Consider the following 27,116-nt stretch of genomic DNA (forward strand, 5'->3'; position numbering starts at 1 on the left):
AAATAATGGTCAAGAGGTGGGGTGACCCTAAAGTGGTTGGGAGTTGTTGCGAGGGACCGAGACGGCTTCATGGAAGTCGAGATCCTTGCGGGGATCGTAATCAAGGAATTAAACCCCAATTAAGAGGAACTACTTTTATTATTGATTGTTTATGTCTTGTGCCTAACTTATGTACATTGAACCTTATATAATGGGATAATAAAAGAAAGTTGCTTTTATATGTTCTCACGGTGTGGTAGCATGCTTGGTAATTAGATAACTAAAACAAAGATGTCGAAGACAGTGGGAAGCCTTGGTCTTGATGATGGTGAGTCTATGATTGAGTGGACTTGATCAGTCGAGTAACTTTTCTAAACACTAGATAGATATGTTAGAACGTGAACCCTCAATTCAACATGATAGTTAACTAGCTTAATACCATTTGGGGGCTAGAGCCAAGATTTTAACTTATGGATAGGGGGATTGAGTTACACTCTCCCTCGTCTATCACTCTCTTTGAATCAAGTGTGGTGTTAGTCCACTTTCAGATTTGATTAATTACAAAGTAACCCTTCTTAGGTAAGCGTTAGACTTTTGTTTAGGAGACCTTCGTAGCTTGTTAACCCTCAGGTCGATCCTTTGGGTTGAGGCCTTGACATTTTGCCTACCAAGTATACTCAAAGACTACCCTACCAGCTAAGTCTGTGTATTTGAATTGGATCCGAATGGTGTTGGTTATTGAGAGATGCTCAAGTGACTACTAAACGATGCCACCTCTAGTCTAGCTAGGGGCGTGTGTGGTACATCCTCAATAATCCTCAATGCACACTCTTCCATAGCGATTTCTAACATAGCGTATTGGATCTCTCAAGGCCAAAGGCTAAGAATTTGAGTAGACTTTATCCACATGGTGTCTCATCTGATGAAGTGATAATGAACTTCTATGTGCTTTGATCTAGCATGGTAAACTAGGTTGCTAGCCAACAACACACTACTTATGTTGTCAAATTGCTTTGATCTATACATTTAAGTCATGTAACAGTTTCAAGTGCCAAACTTCATATGCAAAAGCTGCCTTTTAATGCCATACTCAGCCAAATACTCGTGAAATTTTCATGAGAGACATACCACCTCCATCAAATCTCAAGGATGAGATATAACATCCAAACTCTTTTTCAACACGTGTTTTAAAATCCTTGAAAATATCTGGCACTTCATCATTGTACTTCAGAATATACACCGAAGTATATCTGCTGAAATCATCAATAAATGAGACATCTAAATGCACCAATTATAGTGGTCTAGTACTATTTCTGATATGTGTGGCAAACGGAAGTCTTGTTTGCGGAGCATACATGTCCTAACTCCATATACTTAAAATTTGGCAGATCAAGTACAATCTCCTTCTGTTATATGGTTTTCAATCGTTGTATGTTTACATGTCTAATGTGCTTATACCAAATTTTCACATCTCTAACTACTCAAGTGTCATGAGCAAACATGGCTGCCTTTAATTTGCCACCACCGGCTCTAAGATTCTCACAACCTGGTCCTTAATTCTACTCTATAACTTGGATAAACACATGTTGTCAATGGTCCAATGTGAATGTTAGATCTTTGAGGAGTGATTCCTTCTCCTTTTGCCTTCCTCACAAGATTGCCTCTTGACATACTTGCTTGACTCATCATTTATGCCAACCACTTCTAAGATCCTTTTGACTTGTTCTCTATCTCTACTTCATAACTCACATAAACATATGAGGGTCCAACATGATTGATTGTGCAAAGTTAAGGCCAACACATCTAAAGCAAAAGCATATGTAGCATAGTCCTAGAGGATGCTACTTACTGGAAGAGTTCTAATCCCATTGGCTCACCTTGCAAGCAACCCCAGTCTTTAATTAGGGTTCAATTCCTTTATTACGTGTCACAACTCTATAGAAACAGAATTTGTATCCTTTTTCATTAATTTGTCTATATAATGATTTATTAAATTTGTTTTCTTTGCACTAATTAGATATAAAGAAAAGTGCATTGGAGCTGGCCACTGATGAGTGGTCACAGGTTATGGTGGACCCACGCGGTGGGTTAGAGAAAAGATAGTTCACACTTCCACCTATATGGCCCGATTGGGCGCCTGTGACCAGAACTCACGCATATCAGGGTTAGACTCGCTATACAATATGCATGTGTGGACTGAAAGCTTGAACTGCACATTTCTTTGCATAGGAAAGTCACATGAAGATTCTGATACCGTTTTTGCGATGTACATGGAAAAAGCTTTCATATGACACCTATATTGGGGGGTCCCTAAATTTTAGGAGCCTCGAATTAGCCTAAAAATGCTAGTCCTAAAAAATAGGGATGTCATTCTAAAAATAGTAAATTCTGTACTCTGACTGTGCTTAGTAAATTTGGTTGTTTCTATTCTTGATAGTATTCAGCCCAAAAAGGAAGGCTATAGAGAAGAGATAAGTGTCAAGACACTTGTCACACAAGTTTCCAAGTGTCCCACCACTTGTCACATCTCATAACATGTGGCTGGACACTTGTCTTGTGCTATTCCACTTTCCCCTTTTGTACTAGCTCTTCCCCCTCCTATAAATAAGAGCTCATTTTTCTTCATTCAGCATCATTTTTCTTTGCTGTAAACTCATGTACAACACCCACAGATAGCCAGAAACTGGCCCCATCCATCCCCATCATCATCCCCCACTTCTCCATTATCAAATTCCTCGATATTCCCTCTTCTATCACTGCTGTTTTACAGGACAGCAAGCCTGTAATTTCATTACAGCACCTCCTTCTCGAGCTCCTTCTTCCATTTTAGCAACAAGAAGCAAGCCCTATCCATGTACTGCTGATCAACGATGGAGAAAGGCTGATTTCCCCTCTTTCTTCTCTCATACTGTAAAGAAATCAATTCTTATCATTGCATAATAGATAATGCATGTGTGTTTGTACATCTTTGCATGATCTTGTGAGAGTGAGAATTACTTCTTCTCACTCTCAGGTTGATTGTAACTGAGCTCTTCCCTAAGGGACTTGGGTTGAGCAGAAATACATTCCTTCGGGGGGGGGGGGGAGGGGGGGTTGCCCATCTTCAACCCTCAATCTTGTCTCCATTACTTTTACATTTTCATGGCTGTAATTTTGTGAGTAATTTTCATTTTCAGCTTAAGTGTTCATTCTCTTTTATATTAAATCTTGAAAATAAGCAAATATCATAATTGTTAAGCATACTAACTTATTCGGGGCGTTTACAGTGGTATCAGAGCTTTGGCTCGGTCCTCACCCCAACACTGGTAGTGCTTACAATTATAAGTTTGTTTGTTTTCAGCCCTTGCATTGAATGCTTGAGCATATTTTTCTTAGAGTCTTAATGGATCAGTCGAGTGATATCCTTCAAGCCATTTAAAGTCTTTGAGAGGAGAATTAGCAAATTCGTGAGTAGCTTCTCAAACTAGAAAAAGTTGAGAATCCTAAAGAATTCAAGGAAAGAAGCCCATCTGCTTCAAGGAGACAAAGCCATACCAATGAAAGGAGCCGATCAAGAAGTCCAACTACTTCTAAGAGGCAGTCCCATTCTACTTTAAGACAAAGAAAGAGATCGCGTCGAAGCTCATCCTCTTCTTCAAAGTCATCTGGCGCCTACTCTGATGGACCCTCTTCTAGTGACGAAGAGTCATACCCTTCTCGTGGAAGACCTCATCATCGTCAAAGGCGTCGACATTCTTCACCCTCGTCTCCGTCTTCATCCCCATCAAGCACTTCATCATCTTCAACCTCAAGATCCAGGCATGGACGAAGGCATAAGAAGAAGAAGAAGACTAAGTCACTATCTCAACTTGAAAAGAAGATCAAGTTCAGTATGTATGATAGGTTCCTAAAATCCTGATCTTCTTCTGAAGTTTATTCGTCAATTTTAAATTTTGTATAGCCGTGACAAGTATAAAGAAAAAGAAAAGATTAAGTTTGCAGCTTTACATTTGACCGACTTAGCCCATACTTGGTGGACGGGGTTGGAATATGATCACGCTGCCCCAAAATCATGGCGGTCCTTTGTTCGCATGATACAAAGCCAATTTCTTCCTGTTCATTTCAAAAGAGATGTAAAAATGGAATGGGATCGGCTTTGGCAAAGGAAAAATGAGTCACTTGGTGACTATACCAAGAGATTTTGGGAGCTACTTTTGAAGGTCCAACATTTCAAGAAGATCAGCAGTTCGGAAAAGCTTAGGAAGTTTCAAGGAGGTTTGCATTTTAAACTTCGTACTGCTCTTAATCATTATCATTGTTCCAGTCTCAGGGAACTCATTGACCATGCTGAGACATGGGAAATGGAGCACAATGGCAACAAATCATTCCAAAAGAATGATAAGAAGAGAGTAGCTGATGATGAGGAGTATTTAGTCCCAAATGAAGGACAAAAACAGCGATTAAAGCAGCCATCAAATCAAAAGAAGATGAAGCCCTATGCACCTCCTAATGCTCCTCAATTTCGCTCCAATCTATACCCACAAGCAAAGCAACTTTCCGAAGAAGAGAAGCAGCGCTTCATGAAAGAAGGGAAGTGCTTTAAATGTGGACAAACAGGCCACAGAGCGAAGCAATGTCCAAACAAAGGACAAAGCAAGGTTTCTGACAACAAGTCTAAGTCGCCAGTGAAAATCAATGCTATCAGTGATGTAGTTGCAAACACAACTCACACTCCAGAGATGCACAAATTATTAAAAGCTTAGGGACAGTTGCAAGGTAAGCAAGCACTATTCTTGATAGATCTTGGGGCGAATGAAAATGTCATTTCCTTGCAATTAGCTAAAGAGCTTGGATTAAAGAATGAAGAGATGGACACTCCGGCAGAAGTTCGCCAAGCTTTAAACGCTGATGAAGGTGAAATAATGAAGACTATGACACCCTACATCGGCAAGCTCAAGTTTTAAATTCAAGGCTACAGTGACGAAGATACCTTCTGTATCGGAGACCTTGATGGTTGCGATGTGATTCATGGCATGCCCTGGAATCATAGAGTAGATTCAACCATCTTCTCTCAAAAAAAGAAGGTAAAACTCACCAACAAAGGCAAAAAGTACGAGATCCAAGCTGGAGTTTCTGGAGATACCATACCTATGGTAAGCCATATGCAAGTCTCTAGAGCAATTAAGGATTGTGTTCAATGTTGTTTGCTTTATGTCACTGATGTAAAAGATAATATGAATGCTGAAAACCAAGAGCAACTTCAGCTCTTGGAAAAGTATAAAGATTGTTTTTCGGAAGATCTTCCTTGTCAGCTTCCCCCAGAAAGGCTAGAAGACCATCATATTGATATTATTCCGGGCAGTTCTCCTCCTAATATAGCACTATACCGTGTGAGCCGTTCTCAACAAGAAGAAATCAGAAAGCAAGTCGAAGACCTACTCAACCGTGGGCTAATTAGGCCAAGTAGCTCACCATTTTGTTCACCGGTTCTTCTTGTTTAAAAGAAAGATGGCACATTCAGGATGTGCATTGATTATCGAGCCCTCAACAAAATCACAGTGAAGAATCGGTTTCCTATTCCCAGAATTGACGACATTTTGGATCGTCTAGGAGGCTCAAAGGTTTTCAGCCGCATTGATCTAAAGAGTGGTTATCATCAAATTAGGGTAATACCACAAGATGTACACAAAACTGCTTTCCGCACTTCATACGGTCTTTTTGAATTCTTGGTGGTTCCTTTCGGATTAACCAATGCACTAGCCACCTTTAATCGAATGATGAAGTGCATCTTTAGAGAGCATCGACAATATATCGGTACTTTCTTTGATGATATTCTTGTCTTTAGCAAGAATGAAGAGGAGCATCATCAACACTTGGAGATTGTTCTACAATTACTTCAACAAAATCAACTCTTGGTAAATGGTAAAAAGAGTGAATTTTTCATGCATAAAATAAATTACCTTGGCCATGTTATCTCTTCTGAAGGGATTCAAATGGATCTTGAAAAGATCAAGATAATCCAAGAATGGTCTCATCTTCATGATGTACATGATGTGCAATCGTTTCTTGGCTTATGCTCTTATTACTGCCGCTTCATCAAGCATTTTGCACAAATGGCTTCTCCACTTCATGACCTTACAAAGAAGAAGACCTCTTTCCAATGGAAGGAAAAAGAGAAGGCAACCTTCACAAGGCTGAAAATAGCTCTTACTTCTGGACATTTTTTTATCATTCCAGATTTGGTAAAACCATTTGTGGTGGAATTAGATGCTTGCGATGATTGTATTGATACAGTGCTAAATCAAGAAGGCCATGCCGTAGCCTTTGAAAGCCGCCGTCTAAATGATGTGGAGAAAATGTATGACATTTATGAAAAGGAGCTCTTAGCAGTGGTTCATGCTTTGAAGATATGGAAACATTATCTTTTAGGCAATGAATTTCTTATTAAAACTGATCATTAGAGCATGAAGTATTTCAAAACTCAAAAGCATTTGCAGGAGAAACATGCAAGATGGGAAAATTTCTTGTCTATGTTTCATTTTCAAATTATGTACACTCCAGGGAAACAAAATGTAGTTGCTGATGCACTTTCTAGAGTGCCTCGCATTGCAACTATTACAGTGGCTCATCATGAAGATTTTCAAACGATGAAGAATACTTATGATAAAGATACTGATTTTGCAGCAATTTGGTCAAATTTACAACAAGGAGGTTCTCATCCAGATTATTCCATCAAAGACAGTTACCTTCTCATGAACAATCGCCTTTGTGTCACTCTTCCTGTTCGACAAAAGGTGCTTAAAGAAAGTCATGAACCCCCTTATGCAGGGCATTGAGGGAGGGCAACCACTCTAAGTGCAATTGAGCGCTACTTTTATTGGCCAACATTACGAAGAGATACACATAACTTCATTGAGGCTTGTCTAGTATGCTAAAAATCCAAGTATGATAGGCAGAAGACTCCAGGATTGTTGCAACCTCTTCCAGTGCCCAAAGATCCATGGGAATCTATCACAATGGATTTCATCTCAGGTATTCCAAGAACACCTCAAGGTCATGATATGATTTGGGCCATAATTGATCGACTCAACAAGCAATCACATTTTATTCCATGTCATAAAACATTGAAATCCGCACAAGCTGCAAGACTTTTCATTCAACATATCTTCAGATTACATGGTATGCCTTCTGAGATCATTTCAGATAGAGACTCCAGATTCACAAGTAACTTTTGGCGTGCTTTATTTGAGAATTTGGGAACCACTTTAAAGTTCTCCTCAGCTTTTCATCCTCAAACTGATGGCCAAACAGAGATGATGAATCTCACTCTTTTGGATATGCTGAAAGCTTATGTTAGTGAACATAAGTCACAATGGGAGAAATATCTTTCATTATTGGAGTTTGCTTACAACAATACAGTGCACTCATCCACAGGGAAAGCTCCAAATGAAATAGTATAAGGTAAAGTGATTCCTCCTCCAATTATTCGCACTAAAGATAAGATTTTTGCTGCTGATGAGTTTGCTTCAGATTTAAAAACAGCAATGGATCAAGTTCGAGCCAATATCAAAGTTGCCCAAGAGCGACAAAAGAAGCAAGCTTTGGCTTTTGAAAAAGGTCAATATGTCTTGCTAAAGTTTGATAAAAGCAGGCTCAAACAAGGTTCCGGTCAAAATTCATCTTTTCCAAAGCTCTCGAGTAGATACTTTGGACCCTTCAAAGTGATTGAGAAAATAAATGAAGTTTCTTATCGACTTGAGCTTCCTGCTCATTGGAAAATACACAATGCTTTTCATGTAAGTTTGCTAAAACCTTACATAGGACCAGAACCAAAGGAACCCATTACTGAAGATCCCCCAAAAGTTGAAGAAACAGAGCAACTCTTGGAACCTGAACAGATTTTGTTTCACAAGGATCGAACCACGAGAAGTGGCCTTGTGACACGAAAATTCTTACTAAAATTCAAGAATCTACCCACAACAGATACACAGTGGGTAGATAAAAAATACATGAAGGATTACCCAGACATTCTTCAGCCATATCAAGAAGCTTTTCAGCTGAGGACAGCTGAATAAAAGCCAGAGGGCTGTCACAACTCTATAGAAACAGAATTTGTATCCTTTTTCATTAGTTTGTCTATATAATGATTTATTAAATTTGTTTTCTTTGCACTAATTAGATGTAAAGAAAAGTGCATTGGAGCTGGCCACTGATGAGTGGTCACAGGTTATGGTGGACCCACGCGGTGGGTTAGAGAAAAGATAGTTCACACTTCCACCTATATGGCCCGATTGGGCGCTTGTGACGAGAACTCACGCATATCAGGGTTAGACTCGCACACAGAAAGGATTGATGCCTTGAAGTGTGGGCTAGATCCGCCAGAACAAACAGTTACAATCAACAAGATGGCATGATCATGAAATGCTTGTACAATATGCATGTGTGGGCTGAAAGCTTGAACTACACATTTCTTTGCATAGGAAAGTCATATGAAGATTCTGATACCGTTTTTGCGATGTACACAGAAAAAGTTTTCATATGACACCCATATTGGGGGGTCCCTAAATTTTAGGAAGTCCCTAAATTTTAGGAGCCTCGAATTAGCCTAAAAATGCTAGTCCTAAAAAATAGGGATGTCATTCTAAAAATAGTAAATTCTGTACTCTGACTGTGCTTACTAAATTTGGTTGTTTCTATTCTTGATAGTATTCAGCCCAAAAAGGAAGGCCATAGAGAAGAGACAAGTGTCAAGACACTTGTCACACAAGTTTCCAAGTGTCCCATCACTTGTCACATCTCATGACATGTGGCTGGACACTTGTCTTGTGCAACTCCACTTTTCCCTTTTGTACTAGCTCTTCCCCCTCCTATAAATAAGAGCTCGTTTTTTTTCATTCAGCATCATTTTTCTTTGCTGTAAACTCATGTATAACACCCACAGATAGCCAGAAACTGGCCCCATCCATCCCCATCATCATCCCCCACTTCTCCATTATCAAATTCCTCGATATTCCCTCTTCTATCACTGCTGTTTTACAGGACACCAAGCCTGTAATTTCATTACAACACCTCCTTCTCGAGCTCCTTCTTCCATTTTAGCAACAAGAAGAAAGCCCTATCCATGTATTGCTGATCAACGATGGAGAAAGGCTGATTTCCCCTCTTTCTTCTCTCATACTGTAAAGAAATCAGTTCTTATCATTGCATAATAGATAATGCATGTGTGTTTGTACATCTTTGCATGATCTTGTGAGAGTGAGAATTACTTCTTCTCACTCTCAGGTTGATTGTAACTGAGCTCTTCCCTAAGGGACTTGGGTTGAGCAGAAATACATTCCTTCGGGGGGGGGGGGTTTGCCCATCTTCAACCCTCAATCTTGTCTCCATTACTTTTACATTTTCATGGCTGTAATTTTGTGAGTAATTTTCATTTTCAGTTGAAGTGTTCATTATCTTTTATATTAAATCTCGAAAACAAGCGAATATCATAATTGTTAAGCATACTACGTTGTTCGGGGCATTTACATTACGATCCTCACAAGGATCTTGACTTTCACGAGGACTCTTGACCTCTCACGGTGACTCCATCTCTTGACTAGCATTCGAGGTCATCCATCCTTAATCGGCGAAGGGGATCAGGAAGCTCTACATGTCCATCATAGGTCACCTAGGGATTTACTAGCTTGGAGCCCCTCTAAGCTTCTTCACCTAAGGTGATATAGCAACAATGCGCTTGGCCCTTTTCGCCACTTAGGTCTTGGCCCTTGATACCAAGTAGTGCCTTTTGGGTTTATCTCAATCATTGCGGCATTCCTATTGGACCTTGGGGCGAGCCCAACTATTGATGGCTTTCTTGGTCCGATGGATCCAATAGCCACATATTCTCTTTAATTTTCTTATTAATCCACAAGCAAAATCATAAAGTAGATATACCAATACAAGAAATAAAATCTTTTTGATTCAATAAACAATATAAACAAAAGCAATACTTTTAGCTTAAATAACAATAAGCAAATATGAATCAAATAACTCAAATCTGATTATTGCGACTTGATGTGATATGGTCTACATCCTTTCTTCATTGGAGTGTCTTCCTTGAGTTATTGAGAAGTGCCTTCTCTAATAACCTCCTTTCGTTCTTCACGATGTGGACAAGAGGGGAGAAACTTGGTGGATTTTTGCAGAGCTTCTGCATACAGGTGCAAAAGAGGGAAGAAGCTCAGTGGATTTTGGGCAGAGCTTTAGTACACGTATGGAGAAGAGGGAAGCAACTTGGTGGATTTCGACAGAGCTTATCTGCGCAAGTGTGGAGAAGAGGGGAGAAGCTCGACAGATTTTGATAGAACTCTCGTGTAATTGTAGAAGAGTGTGAAAAAGCTAAGAGAGAGAGAGTTTCCCTCTAGCTTCACTTGTGCTCGTAGAGTAGTGTCTCCTGTAAGAGACTTGTGTGTTTCTTAGGATACCCATGGGGTGTTTATATTGACAGAGAGGGGGGACTTGCCTAAGCTTGAAGCAAACTATTTTGAGCACTTTTTGAGTGGTTTAGCTCAAATTAGTGACCGTTCACATGTTTATGAATTTTAAAGTCCAAAAAATGCAGAAATGTGGCCTATTTGCACTCATGCATAGAAATTCTTGCACATTGGACAGAACTTCAAACAGCCATAGCTTTTGATCCAAAAATTAGAATTCGGATTCATTTGAACTATTGCAATCATGGCAACGAGCCCTATGATTCTGCCACTTCACCTTATGTTTGTGAGAAACTTTGAAAGTGCCAAATTTTATTTCTCCATGTTCTCCCATCACGGACTCTCATGAATTGATATAAATCATATGGCTTTTGGGTTTGCAATAATCTCAATGAGGTACCTTGGATGCCATGTGGGGATTGGTATCACTTCGAAGTGGTAGTTGGCATCACTACTTTTGAGCATGAGACAAAAGTTCCTTTTATTGGATCTTGTCATTTGTAAATGACACAACACTGTTTTTTAATGGGTTGAGAGAAACTTTTGGGAATCTGTAGCAGTGATAAAGATCTTTATCAAGGCTTTAGGCACTCTCATCAATGGATAGAAATTGTATAGATTTTGGGTTTGCGACAATTGAGGCACCTTAGATGCCATGTAGGGATTGGCATCACTTTGGAGTACTGTGGTGGTTGCTAATAAAGTTTTCCTAGAAACCAAGTGGTATGTTACCTGCTAGGCCTTCTCAAGGTCATGCTTGGTTAGGTGCTAGGTGGAATGCCTCATCAGGAACTTTTGGTTGGGAGATGTAGAAAGAGCTAGGGCAAAGGTAACATGTGACATCATCATGTAATCCATATCTAGAGGTGGTTTGAGAATCATAGAGACCGATAGTTAAAGTAGAACTTTACTGGTGGAGCTCATAATTAGAGGTTTTCTAGATTTGCTGGATGACACTCAGAGATAGCGACTTCAGTCTCTATGGAAACCAAGAGTAAAGATAGTGACTAGAGGGAACCTCTCGAACTTGATTGGTCTCTCTTCCAGAGGAACATCCTGTTTGAGGTGATTGTGAGTAGTATAGAGAGAGGTTCTTTATCTTTACAATGGAAGAGGATGACAAGACTTGTAAGTGAATACTTGGATTAGTCACAGTTTAGCGGTGGTTATTGTTAAAAGATCACAATAGCAGCTCATAGTGAAAGGAGATGATATAGATCCAGACATGGTTAGTTGTGTGGTGGGTAGATGGAAACAGTAGGCCTATCAGAACAATGGGAGGGGGTGTGTATGGAGGGATCGCTTTCAAGATAGACGTCGTGGCTTCTCCATTTTTATGTATACTTCCAAGTTGGGAAGGAGGATCTAGATAATGAGGAACAAAATGGTGGCAATGGCTACCCAGCATAGGTAGAACAGGGTGTTATTCTGCTCTTCTTGGTTGACTTTTCAAGGAGAGTAGGCTATATCTTTAAATGTAGGAAGATCTCTCTTATTGTAGTTAGTCACACATAGGAGCTTGACAATTGTCTCAACATGTATATACAAGGATTTCTAGGGGGGCCATTCCTTCCTCATTTCTGGCCAGTTCTTCTTTTTTCCATAGACTGAGGGACATTGTCACAGATGGGAGTTGATTGCTAGACGTTCCTTCTATGGTAATGTTGTATCTGCCTTTTCCCTGTGCGCATATTATCTTCACAATCTCTCCAATTACTAAAGCATTACAAAAACATGTATTAGTGCTTGGTTAATTTGGACTATGGGGCCGTAGATATGCAAGACATACCTACTAGAGAGGCTCTCCCTATGATTTGAACAACGATCATCCATATGCTTGGAGGGAGATGAGAGAGATTACAGGGTGATGTGGAGCAGATGAGAAGGAGATGTACTTTCTTTGTACTTGGGATTCCAACACCTTCCTCCATCTAGGGTTGCATATGGTATGGCATTATGGACTGCCTGATTGGCTCTACATTCAGCCCTTGTATTAGACTTCCTCTTCTATCTTTGATGTATCATTGAAGTCATATACTTGATGTATTTTGTATTTTGCCTTGAGGGTTCTTTCTGAGATTTAATCAATAGATTTTCTCCTCCTTGAAAAAACACCCTAAATTAAAGTTTGGCACAAAGTAATCCTAGTCAAGGGTGGGTTAAATTTTTTGTTACAGGTTTAGTAGGAAGACATGAAATGTACTGGGCTATTTCCTACATAGCATGACCCCAAGTGGTTACACAAGATTTAGAAGGGAAATGCATGTGATGTATGCTCGATAAGGCTATATTATACGAGCTTGTTGGATGCTAATTGATTCACAATTCCTAGTGTTTTTGTGTCTAGGATCATTGCCTGTAAAGTTGTTAAATGAGGTTATCATTCATGATGTCCTTGTCAACTACAATGTTGTCGAACTAGGAGAGTGTTTGGACTTAAGGATAATGAAAAACTAATTCAAATAGAGATACAATGAACGAAAAGGCATGTCTCACCTCAAGAATGGTTGCAGAAAACCAGTATACAACTCCCTTTGTGTTTGATTAATCAAAGAAAAACTACAACAAAATTATCTCTTATGCATGGTATCACACAATCCTTCAAACATTTCCATGCTTTTTATTTTTCATTCCATAGCCCTCATAAATAAAACTAAGTGAGTGTAGATGCACCAGAAGTAAATACAAAATAGGTGAATGAGAGTGCAACGGAAGACTAATAAGAAGATGTGGAAGTACAGCTAAGCCTAAGGTCTCCTAAAGGTTTAGCTAGATTGCCTAAGTAAAGACTAACCTAACATAGCCTAAAGGATGCATATTGCTTAATGACCCTAAGGATGAACTAGGACTCTAAGAAAGTAGTCTAATTGAAGATAATGACCAAACCAGTCAGATATGCAACTGAGGGGGAGATCCAAAATCCACTACACTAGTGGCCAGCCACTGATGTATACAGATACCAGGGGGTGAAAACTGCACTACCTCCTTGGGGAAGACCCCCCTCCATGGAGTGGCACTACCACCACTGAAAGTGACAGATTTTGGTTTTGGGATTGGGATTGGATTTAGTTTTAGTCTGGCTAGAATATCGTTAGCTGTGGATGGTCTAACACCCTTGGCCTTTGAGCAACAATTATCATTTACCTGGCCAGGTTTCTAGCAAAATGTACAAAATCTATTCTTTCAAGGCAAGTAATGCGAGAAGGGTCTTTGTGGGGTTTGGATTTTAAATTTTTACCACTTCCTTTTTCCTTCAATGAAGGAGACTGAGCGTCAACATCCGAATGTGGACCATGATTACAATCAATCAGAGATGGCGGGTCTGGGTCTAAATGTCTAGGTAATTGCTTTCCACCCCTTGTTTCCTTCAAGGAAGTAGATGACTCACCAGCACAAGAAGGGGGTTGGTGCTTAGGAGCAACTTGGGAGGGTGGTATAATGTGCTGAAGTGGGTTTCTGCATAAGATTGGACTAGAGACCACAAAGTGATTGCAGGTATGGAAGAGGTGTGGTCTGTAGGTGGCATTTTTGCCAAAGCACCAAGGTGCAAAGTGGTACACTTTTGAGTGTCTAACGATGGCCTAAAGCCTAAATGTGCATCAAAGACAATGTGTGCTAAGAGAAAATGGAGGTGAGTGAGGAGGATGGGGTGGGGCAGAGAATGACGACACTTGTACTAAGAGGGGGACTGCGCTGATGGTTTTATTGTAAGATTTTGGCTTATTTTGAATACCCAACCATAGTTTTCTCATGCAGAAATTATACATCATATGCAAATGGGTATGAAAGTATATGATTGAAGTATCTGGAGTAACTAAGATAACAAGTTAAATGAAAAATTAAAATTTCAATACTTCAACTTTAGAATCTACAAAATAGTCACTACTAGTAAGTTATTGAACTACTAGTAAGTTATTGAATAATCAAGACACACCATTGATTTGTCAAAGAAAATTCAGACTTTGATTTCCAGTCATTTGAGTCAAGTTGCAATCAAAAGCACCAACGGTAGGCGGCTAACATATGATGCTGTCTATAGGCAGTCGACAGCTTTTTGGATCAAATCATCAAGTCTTGTGTTTTCATTAGTTGTTCCCACACACACATATCCCCCTCAAAAATAGGTCAAGTCTGAAAGCGGATATCATACTCCAGATTTCATACGTTTTTCATACGTCTGCATCAGCCATCATATGCATATGATAAAAACTATGTGGTAACCCAACCTTGTGTGCCCCCTTGCATTCACTTTATAACTTTCTGGTTATAGTAGTACAACTATGAGATCTTCTGTAAAAGAATTTCTGCAATCTGAATTTAGAATTTTCACATTCACTATGAGATCTTCTGTAAAAAGAATTTCTGCAATCTGAATTTAGAAGATTTTCACATTCACTACTGTGATCTGTTTACTAGAATGTTTCCTTATGATTTCTGTTTTTTTTCTCTATGTGAATTCATTACATCAGAAATAGGCATACCCACATTTCATTTATTTCTCATTTAAAATCAGCTGGAAGCCAAGGATCTTGAGGCAGATGTGGAAATCGAAAGGCTGAGGATAGAAGGTAGACAACTTGCTAGTCAGCTCAAGAAAATTCAACTAGCCATTTTAAAGAAAGATCAGCTTCCCGGAGATCTTTATGCAGTGGATTTTGAGCAACTCAAAATTGAAAATGAGTCCCTCAATGAAAAGGTCCCTACAATTAACTGATATTTGCTTTGTTGACATATTACAATATGTATTGTACATATTGCTAAATTGGCTAATGGAATATTGAAAGTAAGCTAGAACTTTAGCTGCCATATGAAATGCCTGTAATAGTATGTTAGAAGCAAACGCCCTACTAAAAATTTTAGATATGCAACGAAATCAGCTGATGATTTTGAGCATATTTTCAAGTTTATTTACATCCTTTCAAGTTTGCGATATCCAAATACTTGTTGTTCTTGTGCATGAGAGACTCCAAACACTTAATAGAGATTAAAGGTGCTCATAGTTTAACATGAACTAATCTCTCCCCCTTTGCTTGACCTCTTCCAGAGTGTCTCACCATACCTTACAAGCATGCTTCTTGGTTCATTTTTTAGGAGGTAGGGAAGGAGAATGTTAGAATAGGGGTGATGGCAAGGGAGGGAGGGAGAATGAAAGGGTGGGGATCGAAGGAATTGGGGATAGGAGGGGTAGGGTGAGCCTGTGCATAGGGGTCGATTTTTTTAAAATTGGGGGGTTGGGGGGTGCGCGTAAAACAATATATAATCTATTGAAGTGAGGAACAAATGTGTAGAAGATTGAGTGGAGGTCATAAATTCCATTGATCAGTAGAAAGTTTAGGGCTCTGCTTTTGCTCATTGATAAGAATGCTGTCAGAAGGAGATGCTTGACTCTAATGATCATGTTCAGCTCTATGCTGGTGAGATCCAAATAAAGGACCTTGATGCTGTTTGGGATTTTGGCGCACATAGAGAGAGAGAGAGAGAGAGAGAGAGAGAGAGAGAGAGAGAGAGAGAGAACTTTCTTTTACGAAAAAAAGAGAGAGAGAACTTCAGTTGCGGAGGCTACCCTTGCCACTCACAATGTCTTCGCATCGTTTCATACTGCCAGGAGACTTTTCAGGATCCCGCGCGGATACCGTGATTTATGGGAACAGCTTTTGTCGGTGCTTCGGGGTAGGCAACCCTTCCTGCCCTGGCTGTGGTCGTCCTTGGCAGGACTGGGACCTTGCAGGCCGATTGAGTCTGGAAAACGCCTCTGCTAATCAGGTGTATCATCTTCTCATTAAAGATCATCAATGGCTGGGTGTGAAAGCTAATACTGTATGGGGATTGCGGAAATCTCAGTCATGGTGGAAGGCAACTGTGATGGAGGGCTGGTTGAATAAGACACCTTTCAAATGCAAGGTCTTTCTTTGGCGGGTGATGATTGATGGTCTTCCTCTTGCCTCGGCCCTTTCCAAGCGTAGAATCTCGAATGGCAATTGTTTCTTCTGTACCACTACTGTGGAATCGGCCCGACATCGATTTCTTTCTTGCCCGCTCGCCAAGAAGATCTGGTCACTCTTGTCACAAGTTTGGCGCGCAGTGGTGAGGTCCTCTCTAACTCCTTTCGATTGGGTTTTTGTGCGCCCAAACTACCCCACACCGCCACAGTTGCATATAAAGATCTTATTCCACTTTTTCAGATACTGGGGATGCTGGCACATTTGGACCACGCGGAATGCCTTTCTTTTTGATTCGGCCTCTAATGTACAGAGACACATTGCCCGGCTTAAAGGTCTCTTGCATTGGCAGATAGATCTCATTCGGCACGCGGACTTGCTCCCTCGGGAGGACTTGCTTCCCTGGCATATGGCAATTTCCTCTGGGTCTTTGCCATGATTTGTGTACCTTTTTTGTGGCTTAGTACTGGGATTTTACACACGTTGGCCTAGGGCCCTCGTGTATTTTGTAATCATGTAATCATGTAATCTTGTACCCTTTTTTTCGTAATTAATACAATTACCTTTTACGAAAAAGAGAGAGAGAGAGAGAGAGAGAGAGAGATGGCTGGTTGAATAAGACACCTTTCAAATGTAAGGTCCTTTGGTGGGTGATGATTGGTGGTCTTCCTCTTGCCTCGGCCCTTTCCAAGCATAGAATCTCGAATGGCAATTGTTTCTTCTATACCACTACTGTGGAATCGGCCCGACATCGATTTCTTTCTTGCTCGCTCGCCAAGAATATCTGGTCACTCTTGTCACAAGTTTGGCGCGCAGTGGTGGGGTCCTCACTAACTCCTTTCGATTGGGTTTTTGTGCGCCCAAACTACCCCACACTGCCACAGTTGCATATGAAGATCTTATTCCACTTTTTCAGATACTGGGGATGCTGGCACATTTGGACTAAGAGATGGCGCCCGCTCGTGACCTGCCGCCTCGTCGTCATCCGTTGCCTGGTTTCCCCCGCGTGCAGACGGCATAGGCCATCGCCCGTCTGTCGTTCATCCTGGAGGTTGGGGTCCCTGCCGTCGCCCTTCCGTATCGTCAGCTTTCGTTTCACGCGACCTGCTCCTCAGCGCCGTTCTGGTCTGTCACGGGTTCCCTTGCGCCGATTTCCTGGCCACTCGCGCTGCCACACCTGCAGACGCCCGTCTGCCTTCGTCTACTCTGCTGTCCTCAGGTCCGCCTGCTCGTTCTCTTCCCTGCTGCAGAGGCTCCCGGCTGCGGTCAACCCTAAGCCCCATAGTCGTCAGAAAGGCAGTGTCTCGACCAGCGTGCCTATTGATTTGTATGGAGAGAGAGAGAGAGAGAGAGAGAGAGAGAGAGAGAGAGAGAGAGAGAGAGAGAGAGAGGGCATCCTGGTCGCGACTTGCCGCCGCTCCTCTTTCGCCATCCATCGGCTGCTTTCCTCGGCGAGCAGATGGCGTAGCCGTTGCTCGTCACTCGTCTGCTCTGAGGGCGGGGGTCCCTATCGTCTCCTTTCAGCCCCGTGGGCCTTCGTTTTCGTCCGTCCCGGTCGTGAGTGCCGCCTTGCTTCGCACCGTTTTCTGTCCCACCTTCTGTCCCGTCCTATCCCCTGCCCAATCGCGCTGCCACGTCACCAGTCGCCCCGCTGCCTTCGTCTGTGCTGTTGTTTGCGGCTCCGCCTGCCTGTGCGTGTCCTTTTCTGCCGAGGCGTCCAGCTGCTGTAACCCTAAGCCCGTCAGTTGTCAGAGAGACAGCGTCTCGGCCAGAGTGCCCACTGATCTGTATAAAGAAAAAGAGAGAGAGAGAGAGACTGCAGCTCTTCAGGCAGTGATACAATATGGCTAGTCTAGATCTGGCTTTTATAGACCAAACGGTGGCAGCTCTTGGTCCGGATTTTGATACCGAGGAATCAGAGGATATGGTTCCGTGCACAGAAGAGATGCCCCCTGGTCTTGACTTCTAGCCTGCGCGCAAACGCACCAAGCATACTTCGGAAGAGACAATGGATCATCAGGATCGTTCATATGCTCAGGTTGCTTCTGATTCTGTGGACTCTCAAGAGGTTGACTGGGAGCATTTGCTGGAGTTTGCCAACACTCTGCTTGGCGATTATGTTCAACATAATCAGTAAGTCTTTTCTAACTCTGCAACTGAAGATGTTTTGGAAGCCACTGTGGACCCGAAAAATGTCTTGCGCTCCTTTTCAATGTTCTATGAACGCATGGTGATACTCTTCTTCACCGGCCAGGATCCCACAGCTTTCCCGTATTCGCTAGTGGCTACACAGTCTGTTACAAGGGGAATGTGTTGAAGAGATTTTTGTTGGGCCCCGAGGCTTTTTTGAGGTGCTGTTGAAATCTGAGACGCATCGTGCTGCTCTCCTATCTAAACTGCCTTTGTTCTTAGATCGCCGTTTGGTCCATGTTGTGCCATGGCGCCCAATGGCGAATTTTCAGCGCTTGCTGCAACGTAAATGCCCTTTCTGGGTTGAAGTGGAAAACTGTCCGGCTGTCTATTGGCCACTGTTAAAGGATGCCATGGCCACTGTGGGCACTGTTCTGGTCCCCCCAAGCCTAAGGGCCGTGAAAAATTGGGGCATTTTATGGCCGAATGCCCAGAGAAGCACCACACTTCAGAAACTGAGCATGTTGCGCTGCCCATGGAAGATATGGTGTGTGATGCTTCGTCACAGGATGCCACCAAGCCACCTAAAGTGTTGGATAAAGGTAAACAATAGGTTTCGGATTTGGATTCCCGTGCCAATGACTGGGTCGATGTACGCGGGAAAAAAGGCAACAGGCTTGTTGCTGGCATGGTGGATACTGTGCCTACTGCCTCACAAGATTCCATGCGTACTTATATGTGCAGGAAAGAAATGTTGTCTTCAGAACACTCTGCTCCTGCTATGGTTTCCTCTGCTTCCCGTCAACAGCCCACTAGGAGAGTGTATTCGGATGGTCCAAAGGGTCCACCTGCTAAGCTGGCTTTTGATTCTAGAGGTAACATCATTACCCCATGGGATTGTCGTTATCCCCGTTCCATCCCCAAGATAGCAGATATGCCGTCTACCTCCAAATCTGGTCGTCAGAACTCTTTTGCCGTGTTAGCTGATTTTTTGGATGAGGGAGTCCTGGGCATTCTCTTAGAAAAGGTCAAATCGAGGCAAGCTATGCCTCGTACCTGATTTTCTTTTGAATATACATGAAAATAGCTACGTGAAATGTGCGAGGAATTTGTTCTCGCCACAAGCAACATGCCATGTGGACTGTTTTGCATGAGAATCAGTGGGATGTCTTGTGTGTTGTTGAGCACAAGAGTCACGGTGAAGCAGAAAAAGTTGTGGATTGCCATGGCTTTCGTTTGTTCTATGCAGGGACACATGCCATGCACTATTCTGGTGTGCTCATGATTGTACACGAAAAATATCAGCCGGCTCTTATTAAAAATGATATACATGTAGAGTATTGTCCTGCACTTGAGGATCCAAACTGTGGATATACTTCGGTGCAGATATTATGTGAGTGCTCGTGAATACTTAGATATTACATAGTTAGAAGACCGTGGGCTAGTTTCTCATAACAATGCGTGGATGAAGCAAAGTTGTCCATGTGGAGAAGGAGTACACGTGAAGGTATATGAGACATCCTTTGCATTGTGACGGCACGATGTAGCATAATTGAATACAAGGACACCGCACTTTTAGTAGCTGGAAACTATTGGACTTGCTTGATGAGCACGGTGTACTTTTCATGGCCAATCGTGCGGTGCTTATCACCACTGATTGCAATGGTACTAAGGCAGAGTGCAAAAGAAAATTGTGCAAGTGGGTCAGGGTGACAGGTCTAACCCTAGGCGAGACAAGCTCCCCAGGTATGTCCTGCCCTTGATGTGCCCTGAACAATTGTGGGTGATTGTAAGGGGCTAGGGGACTAGGGACGAAGCCGGTCGACCAAGGTCACCAGACGTACCTAATTTGAGGACCCCTAGGTGCTGTGCTGTGATCGTGGGTGCGTCTTATCTTTCCATTCATTTCTTTTTCTTTTCTTTTCTTCTTTTCTTCTTTTCTTTTCTTTTCTTTTCTCCTTTTTTTTTTTTTTTGATTTGCCTGAGTACAACCATTACAATATGTTGAGGCTATCAGCCTTTCAATGGGTTGGAAAATGTCAAGCTTCGAAGGCTCAGAAAATGGATAGTACAATGATGATTGTGCCCTAGCCTCGTTGTTAGAGAAGCAGTTGGCGAAAGGGGAAGATACACTTGAGATATTGCAACCCTCCTTGCGACACATGCGATGTGGGTACAATTGAGGTAACGACTGCCGTGAGCCAACTATAGAGCTTGACCCAGAAAGGGGGCGTGGCCCAGGAATGTGTTTTGGGCCATGCAATGTGGGCGGTTGGCAAGGGTGATTCGTGATTTCGGCAGGGTTGCTTTGCCGCGGCTCCTTGGGGGATCGATGGTCTTGCGGTGATCGAGCATTGAACACATTCGCCCAAAGATCTGTCCCATCGTGTATCCACTTGTCGCTTCATGATAGTACAAGCGTGGCATATGCCGCAACTATAATAAGCCAGTGCAATGCAAGGAGACATCACTGATCTGAATTCTATGGTGTTGACTTAGACATTTATCACCTGCGCTTGATTAGCTTTTTCTTTTGCTAAAGGCATAAAATATATTAAATGCAGATATGAAAAGTTCATACAAGTCGGGAACATGTCAACACTTAACAAGTCGGGAACACTTAACCATTTAAAAACAAAAAGTTATGGCCAGTTATCATTTGATAAGCCCTTTATGCATCATGGGCTACTCGATTTCTACGAGGCGAGGCGAGTCTGGGTGGCCGGGTGATTGGTGTGGGGCTCCCGTGGGGGTGAGCAGGGAACATGTCGGCCGGGACATGAGTGGTGTAATCCCGGCCCGCTACCGTCTCCAGAATGTCTTTAAATAATTCATTAAATTCTTCTATTTCCCGAGCTGCCCTTTCTGCCTTTGAGCATCTGGGGCCCGAGCGGGAGCGGGGAGTTCGTGCCACTAGTGCTGCCACCTGTTGCGCGTTTCGAGTCTCGACTTTCTTGACTCGAGGATTCTTCGGCCTTCGCCCTGGGCAGTGTCGCTTAGGGCCTCGCTTCTTGGCATACCTCTTGATGGTGGGCACATAGCGCTCCAGTGGAGGGGCGCGTGCCACATGCTCCCACCTTCTGCGAAGAGCATCTTTGCATGCTAGATCTCCATGATTCTCCATGCGTTCCACCGCAAAAGGAAACCTGCAAGATGCAATCCAAGGGTTAGACCTTGATACAGGATACAACTGTTTGCATGGAAGGGATTTTAGTGTGGTTTATGAAGCGCCTATGACAAGAAGGGGAGGGGTGAGGCGTGTGGTGTTTGTTATAGAGGAATGGCCCCCATGCTGATGTTCGCGTAGCCTCCAGTCCATGCTAAGTCGCGTGGACTGGTTGTCGTGGAGTGGGACAGGGCACATCCTCGAAAGAATAGACAAAAAAGGGAAGCAGGTGTATTGGAAAGGACTACACCCTGCCTACACCATCAGTGTTGTTGGTCAAGGCCTCCTATGGCGGTAATGTGGGTTGAATGCCCTTCACTTGGAGGTGGAAATGGTCACAGGGCTTCTAAATGTGTGATGAGAAGAGGACTTGAGAAGCTGAGCCTGTTAGAACCAACTCTTCTCCTTGCGCTTGACTATCATTGCTTGTGTGTGTTAATATTGTTTATACAAGGTGACACAAGAATCAGTGTTTATTTATATACATATTTATGAATCCACGTCACTTCACGAGGATAAGAACCAAGTGTGGAACTCGGGGTTGTACCGGAGCGTGGCACGCGCATCTAGTATTCGCGGCAGCTTACTTAATACTGATAGATATTTTGCCACGTCGAGTAGCATGGAACCTTGACCGAGTCTACTAGCAATATGTAGCTCCTCCTCAGTGAGAACCTTATCAATTAAAGGGCCCTGTAGCCTAGTTCCAGCTAAGTCCGTACCCCGAATGTCAGACATCACTCGAAGGGAAGTCGGTGCCACATAGGTTGGGTCTCTTTGAGACTGCCATTTGGCCAATCGCTCTTCTGAGACCGTCATGATCTGAGCCCCTAGTTCGGCCATTACAACGCTGCTCGAATTGACTCTGGCCTGCTGATAGTTGCTTTAGTAGCTCTATGTCTACGAGATTCGGTCGGTAGAGCACTTCATTGAACGTGACGGTTAAGCGCAGTTCGTCAGCCTCCTCGTCAGGGATGAGTCGCATGTGTTCATGCAGGAGCCTGTCATAGTGCCCGTTAAGATGTTCTTGTTCTTCCCATGATAGAGGAAAGGTCAAGTAATCTCCAAGCTTCTCCTTGGGGATCGTGCCCATGTCCGCAAGGACGTAGACATGCGCGACCACTTTGAGCTTAGCCTCCAACTCAGTTACGCATTCTGCGACACTTCTATGTTCAACGAGGGCTTGCTCTGTTGCTATCTCATGCAAAGTTCTAAGAGTTTCCTTAGGCTTTAGCATGGCTGGGGGCTCAGGCCTAGATGAGCAAGATTGGTCAACGCTAGGATTTCTTATGCTCTTAGGGTTCTCACGTTTCTCCTGAGGTTTTGCTGCTATTTCGTCATGGTTCTTCTCGGATGTGACTGGTATAGATTTGTCACCCTGTTGTGATAGCGTTGTATCCACTCTTGATTGATTAATGTGAGTTCTATTGTCAGTGGATAGAGTGTTGCAAGCAACTGTTGATGGCAACTGTTGCTTTGGGTTATCAGAGCACACAGATGTGTCTGAGGTTTCACCGCTATTAGGAGAGGCATTAATGTGTTCATTGGTGGATGGACTCGATGCTTTATTCATCAGCTGTCCAGCGCCCTTCGTCTCAATGTTCTTGGGGTCCACAACCACCTGCAACTGTTGTTGTTTTCGCTGTTTTCTCCTCTTTTTCTTGGTTAACGCAGGTGCATCTAACATCTCAGGACCCTGGGCTATATCGACCGTTGATGTGCTTGGTCGGGCCTCAGCATTTCCCTTCTCTAGTGTGTCCTTATGGGACATAGCCGTGGTTTGCTGAATAGCCTTACGAAGCTGTGAGGGCACAACTGTCTCCCTTTTCAGGGAGTCTAGCTCTTTAGCCAACTCCCTTGCGTGTAACTCCTCCAGCCTAGGCTTTACGCACTTTGAAAGTGCTGGAGTTGTCGAGGAAGTTGGTTGTGACACCTCCTCTACAAGTAAATTTCTAAGGACACGTTCCACAAGGGGCATTGTCACGGCCAAGGGCTGTGACTGCTGTGATCCCTGATTGGAAGTAGTAGCAACTAGTTCAGTGGGCTGGCTACCCTTGGTGGATTGCGGTGTCAAGTCCCTAGGGCGATCAGAAGTGGTTGTGTCTTTTGTTGGCCTTTGAGCACTCATTTGTGTAGATCGAACATGAGCTGATCTAGTCGCATTAGGTGGCTCAGGCATATCCTTGGGTCAAGAGCTACAGATGGCATCATGTTCCACCTCTTGGACATTTGGAAGCTTTGATGTAGGTAGAGATTGGGATCGAGTAGCTACACTTGACAATTGTTGTGCTTCCTGTGTACGTTTAGGGGAAGAGGGTGTAGGAGACTTGGGACTCCTAAGTGGTTTTGACTCTGGCTGGGCAATTTGCTCGTGGCTGTTAGATGATTTTGCTATTTGCTTTGTTGAGCATTTAACCTTGCTATGAGCAATGTTGTGCCTATGATGTCTGCTATCCTCTTGGGGAATCAAAGGCTCCTTGGGCACTAGTGGCTTTTGCGTATCCTCAACGATTACATCTGATGTTTGTTTGTCAAGCACACTAGGCTGAGGATCTACCCTCCAATTGGTCCCATTGGGTTTCTTGATTTTGACCATGAGGGGCTCGGTCTCTCCACTGTTTTTGGCTTGGGACTTGGTTTTTCATTTAGATCTCCTCCTACGCTTCTTTGCTCTTGGTACGTCCTGGCCTTCAGTCGACAAAGGAGGTCTAATAGGGGGTTTTGGTACCCAAATCCATCGGTTGCCTGCATAATACCCTTGAGCACGTAGCAACGCTTTGGATATCCATTACGGCGTTGTGCTGACCCTCCATCAATGCCTTCGTCTATAAGGCTTGGGCTTCTTTTGGGGTCTTTTACGATATTTGTAAGTCAAAAGGCCGTCCTTGGCATTGTCTCCTGACCTTCTTGTTTCCGGCATGGCCTCACTCACTGGTTCTCGTTGTTCGACCTGTGCTTGTATTAACTCTTCCAACAAGTCCTTGCCCTCGTTTGTAGGCTTGACTGTTATGTCATCACCTTCCTTGCATTTCCCTTGAGGTTCGATGAGGTCACCCTTGCTAAAGGTCGCGACTATCCTCACCCCCGGTAGTGTCAGGTGTATCCTCTGTGCTACATAGTCAGCCTCACACTTGGTCGCCCTTTTGAAGGGTCTTCCTAGGAGGGTTTCTTTCCCGCAGCTAGCACTATTTGGAGGAACATGAAATAGGATAGGCAAGCTTTCTGTTTCAATTGTCACAAGGATTTTGCACTTCCCTATGAGTGCTGTTGGGTGTCCCCCATAAGGATTAAGAGTTGCATCGGTTGGTGTGAGCTCTGGTTGGCCTAGTAGAGTCCATGATTCATAGGTCAAGATATTAAAATCTGCTCCTTCATCAATTAGAGCATCAATAGTATGCTCTCTTTTCGCGGTGAGTTTGACCCTAAGATAAGCAGGTGGTACTATGTCTTCATCTTCCGGGTCTTGGCTTGTAAAGTTAAGCCTTTTGACAGATGCCCTTGAGTTCTCGACTGCACGACCAGATGTGGATTCTCCACTGCTGTCTTGGATTGTCAGTGCAGTGCTATTCAAGATACATCTCTCGTCAAGAGTGTCATGTCTAGTCATCTTCGCATTTGTAGCTTGCTAAAGTTGCATTTTGCTCTGACTAGACACGATTTGAATACAATGTCTTTGTGTTCTCCTGGTATGGCCTTTTTGCCCTTGATGGCTAGATTGGCCAATTGATGTTCTAGGGTCTCTGTTTCTCTCTGTTCGGGTATGGGCTTTTGGTTGCTCTATTGCAAGTGAGACTCCATGCTCGTGTAGAGTCATTGCTACACTAGGGTCTAATTTGGAGGACCTGTCACAGCGCGCGTTTTCTCTCCAACCTACTCGGGGGAGGTGCGGAGGGGGCAGAGCCCCCCTCTGCGGGGGTCTGGGGGGGGCAGTCCCCCCCGGCCCGCAGGGCCGTTACGGTAAAATCCATTCACAATTTGGAGGACCGTTTTAGCCAAATTTTGAACTACGTGCTCTAAAATTTAGCCTAGTGATGGATCTGTGATGTGCCTTTAGCTCTACGTAGCCTTTGGGGTCAATCTCGGGGTTTAGATGCGTTAAAATTTATATTCTCGATACCTGTCCGATTTTGACAGTTTTCTATCCGATTCTCAGATGTCCGATTTTCAGGAGTCCGATTATCAGAATCGGACATCCGATTTTGGGTTGGTCCGATCGGCCCAGTGGTCCGATTTTGGTCACGTTCGATTCTGGGAATCGGATAAAAAAGTGGTCCGATTCTGGGAATCGGATCGGACAGGGTGATCCGATTCTGGCAGGTTCGATTCTGAGCTGGTCTGATTCTGAGTGGTCCGATTATGGATTGGTCCGAGTGTCCGAGTGTCCGAGTCGGACAGGTTGGTCCGAGCGTCCGATTTCTAAAAATCAGACGAGTTGGTCCGAGTGTCCGAGTCAGACGGATTGGTCCGAATCTGAATGGTCCGAGTGCCATATGGCACGTCCGATCGGGCTAGTCCAATTCTGGGGATCGGACCAGACTGGGCCGACTCACTCTCAGTCGGTTCTGATTCTAGAAATCGGAAGGTCCGAACCCAGAACTTGAGTGGTCCGGTTCTGGGAATCGGACCACTGTGAGTTTGACCCCTCCTTATTGTCTGCTGCACGCAATCACCACCGACTTTCTAGATCTGACTAGAGCACTTGTTGGAAAACACCAGACTCACCTGGAGCAGCACGAATCGCCGGTGCCTAGAGATCGGGGTAGCGCTTCCTCGTCCTGTGAACCAGAAGTTCTCTCTCTCTCTCTCTCTCTCACAAGGCAAACCAAGGAATCGAGGTCTGTCTTGGCCTCCCAGGCCTCTTAAGGTCCTTTCCCAGCACTGCAGAACCTCACAGCTAGTTCCCTGTCCCTGTCTCACCCAGAGACTTGAATCTGGTCCCCTGTTTCCCTGTTTTAGCCTGTTATACAACAACAGAAAACCCTACTGTTTGCTTGTTTTTTTCTTCTTTTTCTTTGTTTTTTCCTATCCTAATGCACCCAATTCATAAAGTAAATACCTACACTACTTCATTCCACAACATAAATCTCAAGAAAGCAACAAACCTACTTGCCAAGGAGATCAAATACCATCTTTAACCCCCTCGCTTCCTACCTATCTACCTCAAGCACCGGTTCGGGGGAAACCCCTTATTTTGATTCTCGATTCGAAGCGCGCAAGCGCTCAAGGCTTGAATCCGTAGGTCCCGGCAACGGAACCAAAATGTGGGAGCTTTCACTTAACCGCCAAGACCCACGGACCGCTTATTGTTTCAAGCGTTCCAAGCCGAGCACTAATGGCTACCTCTCACATAACCGACGCGCCATCCATATCTACGGGTGTAGTGAGCTTACCTCCGTGCCGTTCGAGTTACCTCCTCTCCCGCGCACTCCGGTAGCTCCACGATCCAAGTGT

At 43.5% G+C, this 27,116-nt stretch overlaps 1 protein-coding gene across 3 annotated transcripts in view; it reads left to right on the plus strand.

Moving 5' to 3' along the window:
• LOC148031567 (uncharacterized) overlaps positions 1-27,116 on the plus strand; it is a 163,614-nt gene that overhangs the window by 63,164 nt on the left and 73,334 nt on the right. For all 3 annotated transcript variants that reach the window (XM_087685769.1, XM_087685771.1, XM_087685770.1), the window contains one exon: positions 14,944-15,126. In XM_087685769.1, the coding sequence (XP_087541895.1) occupies positions 14,944-15,126 (183 nt within the window). The remainder of the gene's footprint in view (positions 1-14,943; positions 15,127-27,116) is intronic.

The sequence above is a fragment of the Lygodium microphyllum genome, chromosome 9 (genome assembly GCF_053477565.2).
Source record: "Lygodium microphyllum isolate KBCC chromosome 9, Lygodium_microphyllum_v1.1.10, whole genome shotgun sequence".
Taxonomy (NCBI): Eukaryota; Viridiplantae; Streptophyta; class Polypodiopsida; order Schizaeales; family Lygodiaceae; genus Lygodium; species Lygodium microphyllum.